Below are 13,835 nucleotides of genomic sequence, written 5' to 3'. Positions count from 1 at the left end.
CAATGACCAACTTCTTGGGTAGCTAGCTTTAGCTTGGTACCTAACTAGCACCAATAGATCCATCCTGAAAACAATGACCAGTAGAGACTGCAGTCATTTGACACGCAAAGACCAAAACGGCGTTCCGTAGGTGGCATGATAACTCAACATGCTCGAACGCAATGAGAATACAGTTGTAAATGGTATCCAATGTCCTCACTGCCCCTGTTTCTACTAGGGCTGGGAATTGCCAGGTACCTCACGATATGATATTATCACGATACTTAGGCCGATACGATATGTATTGCGATTCTCACGATTATCACGATTCTATATGTATTTTTATTCGATACTGTGATTTTATTGTGATTCGATATTCCAAACATATTGCTCACCACACAGTGCATTCGTTTTGTTACGTTACAGCCTTATTCTAAAATGTATCAAATACGTTTTTTTAATCATAAATCTACACACAATACGCCATAATGTCAAAGCGAAAACAGGTTTTCAGATTTTTTTCAACTTAAAAAACAGAAATACCTTATTCAGACCCTTTGCTACAAAACACGAAATTAAGCTCAGGTGCATCCTGTTCCCATTGATCATCCTTGAGATGTTTCTACAACTTGTTTGGAGTCCACCTATGGTAAATTCTATTGATTGGACATGATTTGGAAAGTCACATAACTGTCTATATAAGGTGTCAGAGCAAAAACCAAGCCATGAGGTCAAAGGAATTGTCCGTAGAGCTCCGAGACAGGATTGAGTCGAGGCACCGATCTGGAGGTCCCCAAGAACACAGTGGCCTCCATCATTCTTAAATAGAAGAAGTTTGGAACCACCAAGACTCTTCCTAGAGCTGGCCACCCGGCCAAACTGAGCAATCGGGGGACAATGGCCTTGATCAGGGAGGTGACCAAGAACCCAATGGTCACTCTGACAGAACTCCAGAGTTCCTCTGTGGAGATGGGAGAAGATTATTGGTGGAGCACTCCACCAATCAGGCCTTTATGGTAGAGTGGCCAGACGGAAGACACTCCTCAGTGAAAGGCACATGATAGCCAGCTTGGAGTTTGCCAAAAGGCACTTAAAAACCTCTCAGACCATGAGAAACAAGATTCTCTGGTCTGATGAAACCAAGATTGAACTCTTTGGCCTGAATGCCAAGTGTCAAATCTGGAAGAAACCTGGCACCATCCCTACGGTGAAGCGTGGTGGTGGCAACAACATGCTGAGGGGATGTTTTTCAGCGGCAGGGACTGGGAGACTAGTCAGGGTCGAGGGAAAGATGAACAGAGCAAAGGACAGAGATCCTTGATGAAAACCTGCTCCAGAGAGCCCAGGACCTCAGACTGGGACAAAGGTTCACCTTCCAACAGGACAACGACCCTAAACACACAGCCAAGACAACAAGATGTCTTGGGACAAGCCTCTGAATGTCCTTGAGTGGCCCAGACAGAGCCCGGACTTGATCGAACCTGATCGAACATCTCTAGAGAGACCTGAAAATAGCTGTGCAGCAACGCTCTGCAGAGAAGAATGGGAGAAACTCCCCAAATACAGGTGTGCCAAGCTTGTTTTTGCTTTGTCATTATGGGTATTGTGTGTAATTTGATGAGATAAAATATCTATTTAATCCTTTTTGGAATAAGGCTGTAGTGTAACAAAATGTAGAAAAAGTCAAGGTGTCTGAAAACATTCTGGATGCACTGTATGTCTGCTGCAGAGGGAGAAGAGAGAGCCATGAGAAAACGAGTTTTGATCAGTCATGGAAATAAAAATTAGCTCCCTTTTGAAAAAGAACATGGAGAACATGCTATCAAAGGACACTTCTGTAGTTTTGGTACAGGTACAGCCAACTAGCGCAAAAATAATTTTGCTCTATTGTCAAAATGACACAATACAATATATCATCCAAAATAATTTCCCAATATATAACTTTATCGTTATTTCCCCCAATCACTAGTTTCTATCAACACACACACACACACACACACCTTACCTAGCCACCCTGCTCCAGAGTTGGGGACACACATGTCCAGCTCGGCGCTGGGCAGGACGAACCCCACCACGAACACTTCCACTCCATCAGACATCAGCGCCATGCCCAGCACGAAGAACAGCTGCCACTGAAACCTGCCGTGGCCACACTCCTGCATGATCAGCTCATACTGCTGGGCCAGCTCCTCCTCGTCCGCCTGCCTCTCTTGCTCCAGGTCCTTACGGTCCCTCATGCTGTCTGAGACAAGTTGACCCAAAGAATCATGCCCGTCTCTAGGCTTCCCGTCAGCAGGCACCCCCTGATACTCCCCCTCATAGATCTCATCTTCATCATCGTGACCCTCCGTGGCGTCACTGGCATAGTCTTCCTCGTCTTCGTCTTTGGCGGTAAGACCACCGGGGAAGTGGTCGTTGCCGTCGGGCTGTGTGTAGGCGTAGCGTCCGTCATCATCGTCGTCGTCCTCGTTCTGGAACTGGCTGTAGTTGCGTTGGGAGGAGTACTCGTCTGCGGCGCGGTTGACAACCTTGCTGACCTTCTTAGCGGCATGGCGTTTGGCCTCCTTGGCAATGTCCTTGGCGCCCTTCACCAGTGACGTCCTGTTGTTGTACGACTCGTCCATCTTGCTGACTCTGATTCTATCTTCCTGTCTTTATTTGCCCTTTAGCGAACCAGCTAGGTCAGTTGGGAACCAATGTTCACTGGAAAAAAGAACTGCAAAAAAAGCTGACCTAAGTGTGAGAGACAATTAGAAAGTAACTTACGTTAGCTTACTTTCTTACTTTCTTCTGTTACAACAGGGCAACTCAGCTGCAGCAAATCACAATAAGTTGGGAGCTGGTTCAAATGATACTAGCGTTGGCTAGGATGGCTAGCTGCTGCTGCTGGTGCGAGGGAGAGCAGATCTCTATGGCAGTGGGATGGGAGCAGGCACACGGTTGAGAGGTGAAGACAGCTCAGTTCCAGTAGGAGAGATCACCATCTACGCTGTCTTTACGTCTGGTCACAGCTCATCTTTCTGTGGAGAGAGATACATTTGTTTAATTTCTGGTCCAGCAGTGTTCAGGTTTAATGTCCCATCTCAGTGTCAGTCTCTAAAGTCAGGTTCTCTGCAGAGTGGACTGTTTGTGCCTGTAGATTTAGTGAGGAAGCCTTGAGGACTTCAGTGTACTAGCTATAACTCTCCCTCAACATTATCAGGGGATCTGTCTGTGACGCCAATGGCAGGAAACGAACGTAAAAGGCGGAAACAAGGGACAGAGAGAAGGGGCTAAATAAAAATGGAACCATTCCATACACTCTCTGACTGGAATGGGTCTGAGACACCCATGTGATCTGTTTGGGGGTCTACGAGTTCCGGTTAGGTCTGATCCATCTAGTCCAATACGGTACATTCCATCTAGTTTCTGTGTTCCGTCTCTAGACTGGTCTAGCGTTTGTGTATTCTGTCTGAGCATGTGTGTTCCATCCTGCTTCACCATTAACTCAAAGATGTAATCACGTTTTACACGTCACATGCGCCGAATACAACGGGTGTAGACTTTTCTGTGAAATGCTGGTTCCTTCCCAAGGATGCAGTTTTTAAAAAATAACACAAAAAGGAAAATAGTAACACAGGAGGAATAAAATACACAAGAATGAAGCTACATAAAGGGTGTACCAGAACCAGATCAATGTGCAGAGATGCTGTACAACGTGTTTGAGGTAGATATGTACATGAAGGCAGGGTAAAGTGACTAGGTATCAGGATAGATAATAATAAGGTATTAGAGGTAGATATGTACATGAAGGCAGGGTAAAGTGACTAGGTATCAGGATAGATAATAATAAGGTATTTGAGGTAGATATGTACATGAAGGCAGGGTAAAGTGACTAGGTATCAGGATAGATAATAATAAGGTATTAGAGGTAGATATGTACATGAAGGCAGGGTAAAGTGACTAGGCATCCGGATAGATAATAATAAGGTATTTGAGGTAGATATGTACATGAAGGCAGGGTAAAGTGACTAGGCATCAGGATAGATAATAATAAGGTATTTGAGGTAGATATGTACATGAAGGCAGGGTAAAGTGACTAGGCATCAGGATAGATAATAATAAGGTATTGTACATGAAGGTAGATATGTACATGAAGGCAGGGTAAAGTGACTAGGTATCAGGATAGATAATAATAAGGTATTAGAGGTAGATATGTACATGAAGGCAGGGTAAAGTGACTAGGTATCAGGATAGATAATAATAAGGTATTTGAGGTAGATATGTACATGAAGGCAGGGTAAAGTGACTAGGTATCAGGATAGATAATAATAAGGTATTAGAGGTAGATATGTACATGAAGGCAGGGTAAAGTGACTAGGCATCCGGATAGATAATAATAAGGTATTAGAGGTAGATATGTACATGAAGGCAGGGTAAAGTGACTAGGTATCAGGATAGATAATAAGAAGGTATTTGAGGTAGATATGTACATGAAGGCAGGGTAAAGTGACTAGGTATCAGGATAGATAATAAGAAGGTATTTGAGGTAGATATGTACATGATGCAGGGTAAAGTGACTAGGCATCAAGATATATAATAATAAGGTATTAGAGGTAGATATGTACATGAAGGCAGGGTAAAGTGACTAGGCATCCGGATAGATAATAATAAGGTATTAGAGGTAGATATGTACATGAAGGCAGGGTAAAGTGACTAGGTATCAGGATAGATAATAATAAGGTATTTGAGGTAGATATGTACATGAAGGCAGGGTAAAGTGACTAGGTATCAGGATAGATAATAATAAGGTATTAGAGGTAGATATGTACATGAAGGCAGGGTAAAGTGACTAGGCATCAGGATAGATAATAATAAGGTATTTGAGGTAGATATGTACATGAAGGCAGGGTAAAGTGACGAGGCATCAGGATAGATAATAATAAGGTATTTGAGGTAGATATGTACATGAAGGCAGGGTAAAGTGACTAGGCATCCGGATAGATAATAATAAGGTATTAGAGGTAGATATGTACATGAAGGCAGGGTAAAGTGACTAGGCATCAGGATAGATAATAATAAGGTATTTGAGGTAGATATGTACATGAAGGCAGGGTAAAGTGACTAGGCATCCGGATAGATAATAATAAGGTATTAGAGGTAGATATGTACATGAAGGCAGGGTAAAGTGACTAGGCATCAGGATAGATAATAATAAGGTATTTGAGGTAGATATGTACATGAAGGCAGGGTAAAGTGACTAGGTATCAGGATAGATAATAATAAGGTATTTGAGGTACATATGTACATGAAGGCAGGGTAAAGTGACTAGGTATCAGGATAGATAATAATAAGGTATTTGAGGTAGATATGTACATGAAGGCAGGGTAAAGTGACTAGGCATCCGGATAGATAATAATCAGAGTAAAATAAAGAACAGAGTAGCAGCAGCATATGATGAGTGTTAAAGTGTGTGTGTGTATGATTGTGTATGTGTGTGTTTTTTTTGTAAGTGTGTCAGTGTAATGTGTGTGAGTGACTGTGTATATAGTGTGTATAATAGTCTTATGAGTGTGCATAGGGTAAATGCAAGATAGGGTCAATGCAGTCTTAATGAACCATTTAATTAACTGTATAGCAGTGTTATGGCTATTTAGCAGTCTTATAGCTGTGGGGTAGAAGCTGTCTCGGAGCATGTTAGTCTGAGAACCGATGTTCCGGTACCGTTTGCTGGACGGTAGAAGAGTGAACAGTCTATGGCTTGGGTGGCTGACATCTTTAGCAACTTTCGGGCCATTTTAATCCCTCAAAATCACATTGTATAGTGATGGGTAACGCATTGATATCATGGCTACCGTTGAAAGCAACCTATGACTTGAATGGCGAATGGGAGATGTGCTTTAATTGCGAGTTGAGATTGAGAAATAAAATGGTAGCTATTTTTAATCGAGACTATCAAAACAGTTTTAACACATGAATCGTGGCCATCAAAACAATTAACACGCGATTGCATTTAGAATTATTGGTTGCGCAATGACTGGGCTTATAAAAGCATGTTTCACTCCAGTACCAGCTTTTTGAGGAGCTGCTTTCCTGCTGTCTCACAGGTGATAGGCCATTCTGCTCCTCAAACTAGGCTCCATACGCTGTGTGCGTGTGATAAGATACATGACAACTAATGGAATAATACACGTGCCAATTGAATTCCTCAAAATTATGCAAATTAACCTATAGACCGATAAGCATGACCGGGCAAATGTATTTTTTGTCGGCTAATGGATTAACGGTTAACTGTTAACATCCCTTGTTCTGTATGCGTTTCTGTGTGTAGAATAAACAATGGTCTAGAGTTTTAGCAACCCTAGTGGTGGAGGAGACGTGTTGGTAGAAGTGAGGTAGACCGGTTTTAAGTCTGCCTGCGTTAAAGTCTCCGTCCACCAGTAATGCTGCCTCTGGGTGTGCGGTTTCTTATTTGTTTATAGCCCCATACAGTTTGTTGATTGCCAAAGTGGTGTTGGCTTGTGGAGAGATTTAGGCAGCCTACAGAACTTGTGTAGCAGGCAAAACCCCAAGGAAAAACTGTTCAGAAAAAATATATATATATCCCTCCGCCAGTTCCCTGTATTGTCTATGGCAACAGAAATTAGATAGCGCCCAGTTTACAGTTCCTACAGCTTCCACACAATGTCGCCAGTCTTGGGAATTGGGTTGAAGTTAATCTTTGGTGAAATGAAGAATAGGCACTTCCTGTCAGAGGGTACACGGTGGAAAGTTATGAAAAAGAGAAAATCGTCCATGATTTCTTGACTTGCTGCTATTGAATACAGATCGCCCCGTCATCAATTTGATCGATTATTAACGTTTACAAATACCTAAAGTTGGATTACAAAAGTAGTTTGAAGTATTTTGGCAAAGTTTATAGGCAGCTTTTTAAATTTTTTGTAATGACGTTGCATTTTGAATGGAAATAAATAAATGGACGTTTTGGGTATACATGGACGGAATTAATCGAAAAAAAAACCCAATTGTGATGTTTATGGGACATATGGTAGTGCCAACAAAGAAGCTCGTCAAAGGTAATGAATGTTTTATATTTTATTTCTGCGTTTTGTGTAGCGCCGGCTACGCTAATTATTTTGTTTACGTCTCGTTCAGGTATTTCGGGTGGGGTGCATGCTATCAGATAATAGCTTCTCATGCTTTCGCCGAAAAGCATTTTTAAAATCTGACATGTTGGCTCGATTCACAACAAGTGTAGCTTTAATTGAGTACCCTGCATGTGTGATTTAATGAAAGTTTGAGTTTTATCGAGTACTATATGAATTTGGCGCTACACATTTCCCAAGGCTAGTGGCTAGGTGAGACACTAGCGTCTCAGTGGCCTTAAGAGGTTTTTAAGTCAAAATTGAGGTTAGTAACTGTGGATCTGATATCCAAAAGTGCTGGATGGTCATGTGTGAACCGTTTCAGGAAGCTAGGCGTATGCCGCACGTCACTACTTCACAGGACAACATTTTGAATCAAAATGTGTTTTTAGGCAGAAGTGCCTTCTGGAACATGTGAACTTTCATGTGCCTTAATAACAAACTTGCATGCCATCTGTAAATACGAATACGAAATTATGAGCCTAGTTGGTTTCACCACGGATAAAGACAGGAACCTTCCATGATTGGCTGAGATAATGGATGGGCTGGACATGCCGAGAGATGAGTTCAGATTGGTCTGCCATGTAGCATGCTTCTGTCTATAACGTGAGCTGCTACTGCAGCTTTTTTGAAAGATATCATGGAGAACTTAAAAAGTGTCTCTGATGCTCTCAACAACATTGCTGCCCTGAATGTAGCAGGCCCTATTGACAAAGATCAGTGGGGAAAAGTTGTGATGGACTACTTTCTGGAGGACGATCGGGCCATGCTTATTCTATCTGACTGAAAACGAATCAGACAATGAGGAAATTCCTGATTTAGGCAAAAACATTGTAGAGTCTTCTAATGACAGTGATGAGGAAGACATAGCAAACAACAGTGCTGTTGTCACAGAAGAAGTTGACCATGTTTCGAAATCAGTGGAATGCCCAGTGGAAACAGCGTTTGATTGCAAATGCAGAGGGAGTTGAAAAGAGAACGTAGAAGGCTGTTGTATAAAACACCTGTCTCCGGATTACATCTTCCAAATAAGGGCAATCATGGCATCCATGACAGAGAGGGAGAAGCATTCATCCATATGTACGGGCAAGGGTCGAAGTACACTTTCAGATATTATACGTTTCTAATTTTGTCAAAGTTGTTTTCATTGCACGTTAAAGCCTACTGTTAGCTAGCTAGCTAATGTTAGCTGGCTAGCTTGCTAGCTAAAGTTATGTGTATGATCTGTGTAATAATATTATTCTCAGAAAGCCATTTGCATTGCTAGTTATATAGCCTAATATTAGCTAGCTAACATTGAAACGTGTTGGTTAGTTATAGCTGCAGATTCATACTACATAAATTCATGCATGGTAGCTAGCTATGACAATCGGTTTGTATTACTAGTACTGTAGGGGTTAGGATTATGGTTTGTTGTCTAGCTAGCTAGCTAACTTACATGTCTAAACAAAAGACTCCATTTCGCCGGAGGATTACATGATCTGTGTAGTAATATTATTTGTATCTCAGAAAGCCATTTGCATTGCTAGTTATAGCCTAATCAAGTCCATATTATGGCAAGAACAGCTCAAATAAGCAAAGAGAAATGACAGTCCATCATAACTTTAAGACATGAAGGTCAGTTAATGCGGAAAAATGGAAGAACTTTGAAAGTTTCTTCAGGTGCAGTCGCAAAAAACCATCAAGCGCTATGATGAAACTGGCTCTCATGAGATCCGCCACAGGAAAGGAAGATTGAGAGTTTTACCTCTGCTGCAGAGGATAAGTTCATTAGACTTACCAGCCTCATAAATTGCAGCCCAAATAAATGCTTCACAGAGTTCAAGTAACAGACACATCTCAACATCAACTGTTCAAAGAAACCACTACTAAAGGACACCAATAAAACGAAGAGACTTGCTTGGGCCAATAAACAAGAGCAATGGACATTAGACTGGTGAAAATCTGTCCTTTGGTCTGATGAGTCCAAATTTGAGATGTTTGGTTCCAACCGCCATATCTTTGTGAGACGCAGAGTAGGTGAATGAATGATCTCTGTATGTGTGGTTCCCACCGTGAAGCATGGAGGAGGATGTATGATGGTGTGAGGGTGACACTGTCAGTGATTTATTTAGAATTCAATGCACATTTAACCAGCATGGCTACCACAGCATGCTGGTTTGGTATGAGTTAGATCGCAGAAGGACGGAAAAGCAGCCAACAAGTGCTCAGCATATGTGTGAACTCCTTCAAGACTGTTGGAAAAGCATTCCAGGTGAAGCTGGTTGAGAGAATGCCAAGAGTGTGCAAAGCTGTCATCAAGGCAAAGCGTGGCTACTTTAAAGAATCTCAAATATAAAATATATTTAGCTTTGTTTAACACTTTTACGGTTACTACCTGATTCCATATGTGTTATTTCATAGTTTTGATGTCTTCACTATTATTCTACAATGTAGAAAATAGTACAAATAAAGAAAAACCCTTGAATTAGTAGGTGTCAACTTTTGACGGGTACTATATCTACAGTGCTTTCGGGAAGTATTCAGACCCCCTTACTTTTTTTGTTGTTGTTATGTTACGGCGTTACTCTAAAATGTATTAAATCATTTTTTACCCTCGTAAATCTACACACAATACCTCATAATGACAAAGTAAAAACAGGTTTTTAGAATTTTTGGGAAATGTATTTAAAAAAACGGAAATATCATATTGAAATAAGTATTCAGACCCTTTACTCAGTACTTTGCTGAAGTACCTTTGGCATCAATTATAGCCTCGAGTCTTCTTGGGTATGATGCCACAAGCTCGGCACACCGTTATTTGGGGAGTTTCTCCCATTCTTCTCTGCAGATCCTCTCAAGCTCTGTCAGGTTGGATGGGGAGCGTCGCTGCAGAGCTATTTTCAGGTCTCCAGAGATGTTTGATCGAGGTTCAAGTCCAGGCTCTTTATTTTATTTGTTCTTTTTTATTTCACCTCAGGCTGGGCCACAAAAGGACATTCAGAGACTTGTCCCGAAGCCACTCCTGCGTTGTCTTGGCTGTGTGCTTAGCGTCATTGTCCTGTTGGAAGGTGAACCTTTGTACCAGTCTGTGGTCCTGAGCGCTCTGGAGCAGGTTTTCATCAAGGAACTCTATGTACTTTGCTCCATTCATATTTCCTTTAATCCTGACTACTCTCCCAGTCACTGAAAAACATTCCAACAGCATGATGCTGTCATTCAGGCCAAAGAGTTCAATCTTGGTTTCATCAGAACAGAGAATCTTGTTTATTATGGTTTTAGAGTCTTTGGGTGCCTTTTGGCAAACTCCAAGTGTGCTGTCATGTGCTGTTTTTTATTTATTTATTTATTTATTTTACCTTTATTTAACTAAGCAAGTCAGTTAAGAACAAATTCTTATTTTCAATGTCGGCCTAGGAACAGTGGGTTAACTGCCTGTTCAGGGGCAGAACGACAGATTCGTACCTTGTCAGCCCGGGGATTTGAACTTGCAACATTCTGGTTACTAGTCCAACGCTCTAACCACTAGGCTACCCCTTATACTGAGGAGTGGCTTCCGTCTGGCCACTCTACCATAAAGGCCTGATTGGTGGAGTGCTGCAGAGATGGTTGTCCTTCTGGAAGGTTCTCCCAGAGGAATTCTCGAGCTCTATCACAGTAACCATTGTGTTCTTGGTCAACTCTCTGACCAAGGCCCTTCTCCTTCGATTGCTCAGTTTGGCCGGGTGGCCAGCTCTATGAAGAGTCTTGGTGGTTCCAAACTTCTTCCATTTAAGAATAATGGAGGCCACAGTGTTCTTGGAGACCTTCAATGCTGCAGAAATGTTTTGGTACCATTTCCCAGATCTGTGCCTAGACAGAATCTTGTCTCAGTGCTTTACGGACAACTCCTTCAGCCTCATGGGTTGGTTTTTGCTCTGACATGCACTGTCAACTGTGGGACCTTATATAGACAGGTCTGTGCCTTTCCAAATAATGTTCAATCAATTGAATTTACCACCAGGCGGACTCCAAACAAGTTGTAGAAACATCTCAAGGATGATCAACAGAAACAGGATGCACCTGAGCTCAATTTTGAGTCTTATAGCAAAGGGTCTGAATACTTATGTAAATAAGGTATTTCTGTTTTATTTATTTTTATAAATTGCAAAAAAATCCTCAAAACTTTTTGCGCTTTTTCATTATGGGATATTTTGTGTAGATTGATGAGATTTTTGATTTATTTCATCATTTTAGAATAAGGTTGTAACGTAACAAAATGCTGTTAAAGTCAAGGGGTCTGCATACTTTATGAATGCGCCATGTATATAAATGGGAAGCAGGCATGCGTCTTTCACTGAACTGTGTAACGACAGACCGACAGGGATGAATGTTCATTTCTCTAATGTTCTTTTGTTGTTGTTTGGAAGTGCACAATCCTTCTGACCCTATTGTTTTACTTTCTTTCTTTTTCACAAGCTCCATCACAGTCTGGACCTTCACTTCCTGATCACAGGCCACAACAAGTTTGCCCCCTGACTGGTGCTTCGGCCTCATCAAGCATCGCTTCGGGAAACACCAGAGTGAACACTTTGTCTGAGATTTCTGGTGTGGTGAAGGACAGCACGGTCAACATCCCACAGCTGGTTGGACTGGAGGATGGTACGGTGCTGGTGGAAAGCTATGGCTGGCAACAATACCTGACTCTGTACTTCAGGCCGCTAACACAGCAGTACCAGCACTTCAGGTGAATATCATTTTCATTGCGTTGTATGAGGTTATTTGTTTATTATCTAAACATGGGAAGTGAACTGATGTTATGTTAAGGTTGTATTGTGTTATAAATGTTTTGTCTATTTGACTGTTTTACCGCTTTGATGCTCTGGAGCCTGGTGTTGTCAAGGTGTTGTCAAGGAGCGTTCAGACTGTCGGTACCAGGTTTCAGCTGCTGCAAAACGCTGATGTCCTTCCTCCCATAGATGGTGTGCCTGTACATTTGGTTTTTGATCCTGCTGCTCAGCCACTCTAGCCCTGATTGTATGCGTGTACTGTAACTACCTCATCTATCACCAGTATAACTGGTATCGGTATTGATATTGTTCTTGTATATTATTTAGTTCTTTCTCTACTGGCATTGACACTTTTTGTTATAGTAGTTTATTTTCTATTTTTGATATTGTTACCATGGAAATATGCAAGTAACCGTTTCACTGTACTGTTTACACCTGCTGTATCCTGTGCATGTGACAAACAAACTTGGATTTCATTTGATATAGTGTGTGTTCACCAGAGAAGGTAATGTGAAGAACAACATGGCCTGCACCAAAGTCAGATTAAGATGTAGGCCAAGGACGAGATAAATATATTTTTTTACCTTGGGTTTTTCTTTATTGTAGGCTACTATTTTCACCACGTTTAGTCTTGAAATCGTTGGTTGTTTACTACACTGCCTTACTCGCCCTGTTTAGCACATGGCCTAGCATGTGAATCCTTAAAGACATGGGTGGGATTAAGGCGATAAGAGGGTGTGAACAATGCTGAGTGGGAGTAGACAAAGAAGAGCTCTCAAGCATGGTGTACCAAAACATTCAAGACAAGTGGGGTTACAAGTTTATTAACTTTCAAAGCATAATTACTTCCCCATTGTTCCTCAACTGCAGTCTATGATATACAATGTTGTAGCTGTGAGTCTGTACTTTTATCCAATGTAAAACACACTATTTCTAGTGTTGCTATATAAGATTGAAAAGAGGTGCTGGGTATGTGATAATAGTATGAACTTTCTGTACAAAAAAGTCAACATGAAAAATGTAACTTAAAAAGTCGGGTTGGGAGTTGATACTGAGCACACAGCCAAGACAACGCAGGTGTGGCTTCGGGACAAGTCTCTGAATGTCCTGAAGTGGCCCAGCCAGCCCGAACTTGAACCCCGACCGAACATCTCTGGAGACACCTGAAAATAGCTGTGCTGTGACACTCCCCATCCAACCTGACAGAGCTTGAGAGAATCTGTAGAGAAGAATGGGAGAAACTCCCTAAATACAGGTGTGCCAAGCTTGTAGCGTCATACCCAAGAAGACTCGAGGCTGTAATCGCTACCAAAAGGTGCTTCAACAAAGTACTGATTGAAGGGTCTGAATATTTATGTAAATGTGATCTTTCTGTTTTTTGTTTTTAATACATTTGCAAATTTTCTAAAAAACTGTTTTTGCTTTGTCATTATGGGGTATTGTATGTAGATTGATGAGGGGAAATAACGATTTGAGCAATTTTATAATGAGGCTGTAACGTAACAAAATGTTTTTTAAAAAGTGAAGGGGTTTGAATACTTTCTGAATGCACTGTATCTGTATACTGAAGAAGTCTAGAGTGGAGCGTAGTAGCCTTCATATGTAGAGAGGGGTGAGTGTGGGTTGAGGCCCCTGTATAGGCACATGACAGGATGATGTATGGTGTTTGTGCTAACCTCTTGTCCCAGGGCTGAGATAAGACATGAGGATGCATCTGTCATGCTACCAGGAGCATTGAAGCTGGGGTCTAGACCAACCTCAACCAGCCCTGGAGATTTTGCTGCATTGCAGCAGTCAAATGGAGTGGAAAGCAGCGTTGTTCTGACTAACTTTGTCTTTGCTGGTGGATTTGGGGTGTGTGTGTGTGTGTGTGTGTTCGTGTGAAGATGTCTGTGTGTGTAGTGTAGAAGGTAGTCTTGTTTGTTTGTGTGTGTGTGTGTGTGTGTGTGTGTGTGTGTGTGTGTGTGTGTGTGTGTGTGTGTGT

The 13,835-nt window shown here is 41.7% G+C and overlaps 1 protein-coding gene across 1 annotated transcript in view; it reads right to left on the bottom strand.

The window, feature by feature from the left end:
- Positions 1–13,835, bottom strand: part of LOC112230803 (synaptic vesicle glycoprotein 2C-like) — a 76,010-nt gene that overhangs the window by 53,688 nt on the left and 8,487 nt on the right. The window contains exon 2 of the mRNA XM_042311386.1: positions 1,985–2,999. Coding sequence (XP_042167320.1) covers positions 1,985–2,603 — 619 coding nt within the window. The 5' untranslated portion in view covers positions 2,604–2,999. The remainder of the gene's footprint in view (positions 1–1,984; positions 3,000–13,835) is intronic.

Source organism: Oncorhynchus tshawytscha, linkage group LG33, assembly GCF_018296145.1.
Source record: "Oncorhynchus tshawytscha isolate Ot180627B linkage group LG33, Otsh_v2.0, whole genome shotgun sequence".
NCBI lineage: Eukaryota > Metazoa > Chordata > Actinopteri > Salmoniformes > Salmonidae > Oncorhynchus > Oncorhynchus tshawytscha.
The sequence above is the reverse complement of the archived record's forward strand: the minus strand, read 5'-3'. Positions and strand labels throughout refer to the sequence as shown.